General features: G+C 43.1%; 1 protein-coding gene across 6 annotated transcripts; it reads left to right on the forward strand.

The window, feature by feature from the left end:
* Positions 1-849: 849 nt before the first annotated feature.
* On the forward strand, positions 850-7,664 carry si:ch211-198a12.6 (zinc finger protein 883). Of its 6 annotated transcripts, none has more exons than XM_005456535.4 (3): positions 850-1,065; positions 3,785-3,883; positions 4,042-7,664. In XM_005456535.4, exon 3 carries the CDS (start codon positions 4,163-4,165, stop codon positions 5,816-5,818), a length of 1,656 nt encoding a protein of 551 aa, XP_005456592.1. In that variant the 5' UTR covers positions 850-1,065; positions 3,785-3,883; positions 4,042-4,162; the 3' UTR covers positions 5,819-7,664. The 6 variants fall into 6 exon arrangements, with proteins under 6 accessions (XP_005456592.1, XP_005456593.1, XP_013131034.1 ...); XM_005456536.4 differs by having other exon boundaries at positions 850-1,049; XM_013275580.3 differs by lacking the exon at positions 850-1,065 and adding an exon at positions 1,091-1,382.
* Positions 7,665-8,726: the final 1,062 nt, after the last annotated feature.

The raw sequence follows: 8,726 nt of genomic DNA on the forward strand, positions 1-8,726 counted from the left end.
GTTGACTGGCATAGCAGCATTCAATCAGGGCTATATTTTCAGTGTAGCAGTAGCCTGTTTCTTATTAGTTTGCAGTGGTTCTTCTGACCTTGTGAGTTATGTGTCCCTTGCTTGTGCCCTGAGGGAATTTTGGATCATTGAGGATCTACTCTGGGGACCTTTACTGGATACATGCCTTGCCCAGGATTTGGTCTCCAGCCTGTTGTTCCAGAGACTGTAATTTTGCCACTACACTATCCACATGATGCAGTTACAAAGCAGGGACCAGGAACTGAAGGAACAACTGAAGCAGATGTGGACTTTATGGAAGGAGCTGGAAACTGGAAAAGGGGCTCCAGCAGATTCCAGCATCTGTCCAAAGGAGTGCAGTGCTAGGAACAGCTAATATACTCCATAAAACTCTCAGGCCAATGGTAATGGCCCTAAGCTTGAGGACCACGCAAATACAGCTTTATATATTCCATTTTATTGTTTTATTTTGGCTTTTAAAAAAAATAAAATAATTAAATTTATATTTATTGCACATGTTTGTTTATTTTTGCCATGTTAGAATATTTTTGCCACATTATATTTTATTTTATTGATCTTTATTGTCATAGCCTGCCTTTTTTTGTGTGGGGGGGGGATAAGAAAAACATAGTGAAGCAGGAACAATAGCCGGTGAACTGATATAAACCTCATATTCAACTTTGTTACAATACAGTAAAATAACGTCACAGCCACTTTTATGGATAAACACTACAAACTAGAAACGGTAATGGAAATCTCCAGGCTTGTGTCTGTGGTGCATTGTCGACTCCCAGCCTGTAGGGGGTGATTGTGGTTTCCGTGCTGCGTTGAAAGGACAATGGTTGCTTTCGGTAAAGTGCGTCGGTTGTCCAACGTTGGCGCCAGATGAGCTGTGGCGCCAGCTACACACACAGGCATAGAGAAAGAGAGAGAGAGAGGGAGAGAGAGAGAGGAAGATACTGAGCAGTCTACCCAGGCTTACTACATACAGCTTGCAACGCTTCTCTCTTTTTTTAAATTCTCTTTTCAGCAGTCACAAAGTAAGCGGTCAGAAAGGTGGGTGCGGGCCTGCAAGAATTTACACGTTTAAACAGCCGTGATCCTTTATTCCTAATGATGTGTTATATCGTTTAAATTCAGCATACTCTGGCATCAATAGCAGCTGCAAAGAGGCATAGAGGGTCGTTTGTATTCAGCTTAATATATCATCGTAGTTTTTATCGTTATGTTAGACAGCAGTGTCTCTTGTGCGCCTCGGGTTCTGAACTTTGAGATGGAAAAATACAGGCCCGGGCTGGCACTGCTTGTGACATTATGTGCTGCTAGAACAGCAGAGAAGCACAGCAACACACTGGTATAGAAGACTATTTCAGGTTCGAGTCCTATCCAGGCTATTTTTGATTGCTGTTTGCGATTGCTGCAGGATCAACTCAACTGTATTTCTTGAATTTGCTTGCAGTTTGTCTTTGCATGCGAATCCACACTTAAACATGGTCGGATGGGCGGTTTAGTAAAGCTTCCGCTCCAGTGTTTTACTATCTACAGGCTATAGAACTAAACTGGAGTGCAGGCTCTAACTGTGTTAGCAGACTGGATTAGCTGGGGGTTAGCTTGGCATCGTGGCTATCTAGCCAGCACGCTAATAATGTCTCGGCTGGATAGCTGCTAACATCAGCAAGGCCGCCATTGGAGTCGTGTGTGCGGTTTGTCGACTGCTGCCGCAGTGAAGGAGTGCTTCGGGTTTGTAGCCAAGAGTCATCGTGTCCTTTCAAGTAGCGATTAAACGGCTTTTCTTGGTTGTTTTTGTCCGTATAATTCATTTCAAGCTGCATATGGTTGCGGATTTGTGTGTTTCGAGAAGTTCTTGTGTGCGTAAAAGACGTCCTTTCCCGGGCTTTTCGCACACCGTTTCTGGCTTTCATGGTTAGCCATCTTTGTTTCAGCTAGCCCACTCCTGACTGGAAATTGCGGTGTGGCGCTTAGCGTGCTAGCCAACTCGTCGTCAGCGTTCGTGTTGTGCGATAACGTTACTAGCGCTCAAATTATGATTTATGGTTGTCTCTGTGGTTTCCTGTGCACGCTTGGTTAATCTTTGTGAGCATAGCGCTTTCGAGATCGCTCTAATTTTAATGTTTAGAATGGCGGAAGCTAGCGCAGCTACCATTAGCTAGCGGCAGCCATCTTAGGCGAGTGTGTAATCTTGGCTAGCCTGGAAGTGCTGGTGTGGCACAACAAGATGGCCTGTTAATACTCGCACAAGGAGAATTTCCGCGTCGGTCGTTGTCATAAATTGCACTTGAGCGCATAATTCGGTGCTGGTTTGGTGTAAGTATTTCGCTGTTTACGGACTTCTGACTACAATTACTCGGGTGAGGTTTTCCGTGAAGCTAGTTAGCTGGCTAAATCGTGAACACATTAGCAGCTAACACAATGCTGTTTTATCGTTAACCAGTCCCCCATCGACCATAGCCAGCTAACTAGCGGCTATAGGGGCTATTTGTAGCTTATTTGGAAGGCTAGCAACCAGCAGTTAAATGTTTAATAACAAAACCCTGCTGTTTAGATGCCCCGTTCTTATTTCGAGATGTATTCAGTAATGACTAATAATGAACTGCGCAGATAAGCGACTCGTGTAGGGCCAGCCAAGTTTTTTGCTTGCGGATTAAGATAGAATTGCGAGTCTGATTATGATGTTCAGTTTGATTTTAACATTTGTTAGCTGATGAAGTCTGCGCTAGCTTGGCTAGCAAGTAATTGTTGGCAAAGCTTTCTAAGTAGTATTTAAAATTAACTGGTAAAGTGAGATGAGGAGTGCAGGCATGAAAACATTCTAATACTCCTGTCCCACGACTTTATTCATGCACAGTTTCTGAGCATAATGCTACAGATTGAGCCGTTTTAAAACCTATTACCATAGGCCAGTGGTTGCATAGTACAGTATACAAATACATTTAAATCCAATAGTGGCCCCTCTTGTCTTGCTGATCATCTGTTAAACAAACGAGCCACAATCGTTTGTTTGTGCTGCTTTTTTGTGTTTGTGGAGGTCATGACTGTATATCCTGGACATACACAGTGATCTTTACCTTGAGACTAGGTGGCAAAATTGTGTTCACCAGGATTTGCTTTTGCTTACCTTGTCTAACTAGATTAAACCTGACTGTTGGCTTGAAAACTGTCTTATTTAATTTATAATTTGGAGAGGCTGTCTATGTCTGATTCAGTATTAAATCTTTTCTTTGTACGGCTTTGAGTCCTGCCAATGATGGATCCATCAATTTTCTTCCACTTATCCTATGTAAACTGTACAACTGTAACAGAAAACATGTTTTTGTAGAAGGAACAGAACTGAACAGTGTTCATACTTTCACACTTCCCATGTGATTGCCATGTGCTTGTAATAAGTGGATGAACTATTCACATTACTCTTGTTTTATTTGTTAGATCTGAGGTCAAAGTGTACACGTCTTGCTCAACAATTAATACTTGTTGAGCAAGTATTAATTGTTGTAATTGTTGTAAGTGAGTGCTGATACTTGAATATCAGCACTCACTTATTAGTGAGTGCTGATATTCCTTTTATTCAATTATCCTGTTTTTTTTTTTTTTCCTTCAGAAATGACTCGACTATGTTGGCTGAAACTGGGCTAGTGCTGTGCAATTAACTGAATTTTAGTGTCAGTTACTGTTTTGGATTCCAGTTGTTATTAAACTAGGTAATCGAGGTAAAATGCCATGTTTTGTTTCATAACATTGCTCTAATTTTGTCTTTCAGTCCAACTTTTGGTGCTCCCTGAAAGCCCAAAAGTTTCCAGAAAACCCACCATTTAAAGGACACCGTTTTCAAGTTCAGCAAATCCACAATCTTACCAAAGTTAGTAAACCTTGCCATAATCTGTCAGCCAGACTTAGACTCCTACTTAAAATTTCATTAGATTTATAAGTGACAGTCAAGCTAAAGTTTTTCTTTACCAAATGCTTTTGGCTGTGAACAGTTACCTAAAATAAATTGTTTATTTTCCACTCTCACAGGTCTGCTTGACAACAAGAGCACCAGCGCGGCCCAACACAAGACAAAGGTCTATCCCCCCGATTCTTAAGTAGGTCCTCATCCGGCAAGAAAACGGAGGTCGTGGGGTTGGAGTGTGTTCTCATGGCCGAGTCAGAGACTGAATGTGACACACCCGGCCTTGACACACTTGGGTCGGAGTGTGTCATAGCCCACAGCCATGTCGACCTTCACTATGGAGCAGAAACTGAGATTATGACAGAAGAAAAGCGTGGATTAGAGCTGGAAATCCACGGTTCAGACTTAAAGATCCAGGGACTGGGGACAGAGCTCGGAGCTGTAGCCTGTGTGGATGCAATTGTAGCCGAGACAGACCATGATTACATTAAAGTGGAACATGGTGACATGCACTGTTTCACAGGAGCTGAAATCAAGACGACAGGAAACGAGGCTCTGCTGGGAGAGGTGCTGCTTAAGACGGAAAGTGAACATGTGGTAAAAGTGGAGTCTGACCATGGCGGGGAGCTGACAGTGGAGTCTGAGAACGGTGTAATCATACATGAAGCCCATGGCCTGCAGTGCAACGAGTGCGGGGAAATTTTTGGCAGCATAGCTGATCTTCACCAGCACTTTGAGATCCACAAGGACCTCAACCCTTACATCTGTGTCCACTGTGGTGAGAGCTTTGCTGTAGAGGCCAGTCTCAAGCAGCATATGAAGATTCACATGAAAGAGAAGCCCTATGTCTCCCCAGGAGTTGAGATGATGGGCAAAGATGTTATTGATGCCTTCAGCCTTAAGTCTCATCAGATGATTCATTTGCCAGACAAGCCCCACAGATGCTCAGAGTGTGGTAAGAGCTTTGCAGCTGCAATCACCCTAAGGGAACACATGAAGATGCATTCAGAGGACAAACCCTACAAGTGCACTCAGTGTCGGAAGAGCTTTGTCCGCAGAAGGCATCTGAAAAAACACCAGGAGGTGCACGCGCGTGAGAAGCCATATACCTGTGGGCAGTGTGGCAAAGGCTTTGCTACATCTTCAAACCTGAAGCAGCACCAGAAGACCCACACTGCGGTCGTGCTTGGAGACAAACCCCACCGATGCGCACAGTGCGGGAAGTGTTTTGCTGCAGCCGCCACTCTGAGAGAGCACCAGAGGATCCACTCGGGCGAGAAGCCGTACAAATGCAACATGTGCAGGAAGAGTTTTGTCCGCAAACGCCATCTGAAGAAGCACCAGCAAGTCCATGCCGGAGGCAAGCCCTACACCTGCAGACACTGCAACAAGGGCTTTAATCACTCCTCTTCGCTCTCCCGTCACCACAAGACACACCTGCAGAATCCAGTGTTTTCTCCACCTCAGCCTGGGAAACCCATGACCTACGGCACTCCCCCAAAGCAGAGAGTGCACCAGCAGGGAGAGAAGCCCTACATGTGTCACCACTGCGATAAGGGCTTCAATCATTCCTCTTCCTTGTCGCGGCACCAAAGAGTCCACTCTGAGGGAAAGAGCTACACCTGTGCTCACTGTGGCAAAAGATTCAATCACTCCTCCTCGCTTGCTAGGCATCAGAGAGTTCACTTGGAGAACAAGCAACAGCAGCAGCAGCCACAACCACCGCAGGCACAACCGCAGCAGTACACCACCATCCCCACGGGGAAGGGATTCCCCAACAATACCTTCCCAAAGCAGCGCATCCTTACGGTTGAAAAGCCATACAGATGCTCCCAGTGTGGAAAAGGCTTTAACCATTCTTCTTCCCTCTCCAGACATCATAGGATCCACGTAGACCAGTGAGCACCCTTTTCCCACACATTCACATGTGGTCCCATGCAACGCGGCTCCCCCGCCCACAAGAAACCCTCCCTTATCCGATCCTCCATTTATGTTCTACCAATGTTCTCTTCATTGATATTACCACACGACAGGAAACGCCAGGCCCAGCTTCTATAGACAGGAGAGGTCAGGTCAGCACATGACGCTGAAATGGAGCAGCTGAGAATGGATGGACAGTAACACACAAGTCTTCAAAAGGAAGCAGCTTGGCCTGAAAGACTGTGCAACCTATAATTCAGAGCTGAACCCGGGGCTTTGTGCTCAGTTTAAAGAGGGTATAATAATAGATTGTTGAAGAAGTCTCTATTGTTTGTGATTGTGCTTCACATGCTCCAGGACCTGTTTTTGAACACTTTTAAAGAAAACAAAATGTGATTTGAAGATCTACATGATAAATTTGTTACCTGGGGGAGCGGTGGGGGAAATGTGTTTCGCCCACTGGTTGGTTTTTCAGTCATGCACCTTCAGGTGGGCAAATAAGCTTTTCAGCTGCAACTTTATCCAAGGTTACCGACACAATTGGTGAACAAGAACTGTTGTTTCAATTTAAATAGCTATTTCGTTTTCTCTCACACAACCCATGTGAAGCAAATATCAGAAATCCAATGTAAATAATATTGATTTTCTTTTATATATATGTATAGGTGACTAGTGTGATGTTCCAAAAGATTACATTTTTGATAGTAAGCTCCACTTTGTCTCCACTTTTTTTTTTCTTTTATGACATTTTTTTTAAGTGCTGGAAAAAAATGTTGCAGGTGTTCAGTTGCAGCTTGTTCTTGACATTGGGCTCCACCAGACTTGAGCCATCCTGTATATTTATAAGGTTGTTATTTTGTATGTCTATGATGAGCTAGCGTTGCTGCATAGACTGTACAGAGAGCAATACTGGCTGGCTGACACACTGCGTCTATTATGACCTGCGGTTTAGCCATAAAGAAATGCATAATAGAAAATAAAAACCTAATGGGTAGCATATTCCAACATGAGCCGTGTCCTAATTATTTACCGTGCGGTTTCCTCTGTACCCAAGCACCAAATGTACATTAAATGCAACATCACACTTTATTCCTTTGGAGACTAATTCAATTACCTGTGTATAGCATATAGGTAACTCTTACTCATGTTGATCTGCAAACTATCACAATTTGATTTAAATGGAGAGAGAAAGAAGAAGAAAAGTGTATACTAAAAGACTACATGAGAAAATCTCACTTTTACAAGATTTTCCGATGTCCAACGGATTGCGCTCTATTTACTGTTCTGTGTAAAATATCTTTTACAAACTGATGTATTTTTTTAGATACGGCTTGGGCTATATGAAAGGGAATGAGAGAGATACAGTTTTTATCAGAGTGAACATTTTGGTGAGCAATATTTTCTTTTTATTTCAATAACAGTTGTGCTTCAAACTGTAGCATAGGTTTCTTCCTTGTGTTAGATAGGTGCCTTATTGCATGCTATGTAGAAATGTATGCCGAGCTGTTGAGAAAAAAAAGTTAGGGGTTCCAGGAGTCTTTTGTTCTTATTCATACTAACTTTACCCTACATTTTAATTTGATGTCACTGATACCTATTGCTTTTTTTCTTTTTTCCTTTTTTTGCTTTTGTGTATATTACCATGTGTTTACACTGTTACTACCATATTGTCTATTTTTTTTTGCCCCTTCATTTTTGTCAATGGCCTCACTGTAGAGAGAAAACATGTAAAAGGTCCATATAGACTTCTCTTAAGGGCAAATCCTGTAACACCTCTTCCCAATTTTTGAGTGGCACATATATGGATAAATAAAGGTTGTTGACTACCTTGTGGTGTTCAGTCAATGGAGTACAGAGATTTATGACAAAGTCCATTATTTTCTAGATGGATGCCGTATTGCTGACATAATAACATAATGGGTAGGTTATGTGGGTTAATGTGTTGGCATGTTTACCTCAAGACAAGGTTGAGGTTGCATTTCCACAGTGTCTCCACATGGTGTCACTCTTTCACCTTGAAACATCTTCAAGAACAGGGAGATTCCGGCTGTGAAGCAGGTCCTGGTCTTCAGTTTAACATCTGTTTAAATAGTAGTTTTATCCTTCCTGCAGCTGAACATTTTTAACTGAAACCTCACCTAAACTGGTTTGGCCTGCAAGGCTAGGAACAGCCCTTTTGAAGCTATACAAAGAAAGCTTTTGGGAATTTCCTGTGACCTCTGTAAAAACATCCACGTAATGTCTCCCACACTCACCACTACACTGGTTTATATTCATTCACAGCTGCAGGGTGACTTGAGTCTGCTGAGGCAGACGTTCAAGGCTGAGGACCCATTGTCACGTAACCCTCAGAAATACTGAGGTTATGCAGACACATGGATATTTGCACTGGGGTGGCTGTGGTTCAAGAGGAAGAGTAGGTTATCTGTTGTTATGAAGGTTGGTGGTTTGATCGCCGGCTCCTCCAACCTGCAGGTTGAACCATCCTTGGACAAGATAGTGAACCCCCAAAATGTACTTGCATCTTAAAACCCAACAACATTTTTTAGTTTAATTATTCACAAAATAAATTAGAACCTGTCTGTTTTAAGCAATATCTACCAATTTAATAAAAGCGGAGCTGCTCAGTACCATTGCCTGACAGCAAGAAGATCCCAGGGTTTGAATCCTGGGGTATTTCTGTATGAAGTTTACATGCATGCGGTCGGTCTCTCCAGCTTCCTCCCACATTTGAGAGACAAGCATGTTAGGCTAATTAGTTGTTAATTGGCTGTATGTGTGAATGTGAGTGTGAATGCTTGTCTCTCCTTTTGTGTTAGCCCTGCCACAGACTGGCAACCAGCCCAGTTTCACCCAACTCCAGCTGCCCCACAATCCTGAATTGGAAAGG

The sequence above is a fragment of the Oreochromis niloticus genome, linkage group LG13 (assembly GCF_001858045.2).
Source record: "Oreochromis niloticus isolate F11D_XX linkage group LG13, O_niloticus_UMD_NMBU, whole genome shotgun sequence".
NCBI lineage: Eukaryota > Metazoa > Chordata > Actinopteri > Cichliformes > Cichlidae > Oreochromis > Oreochromis niloticus.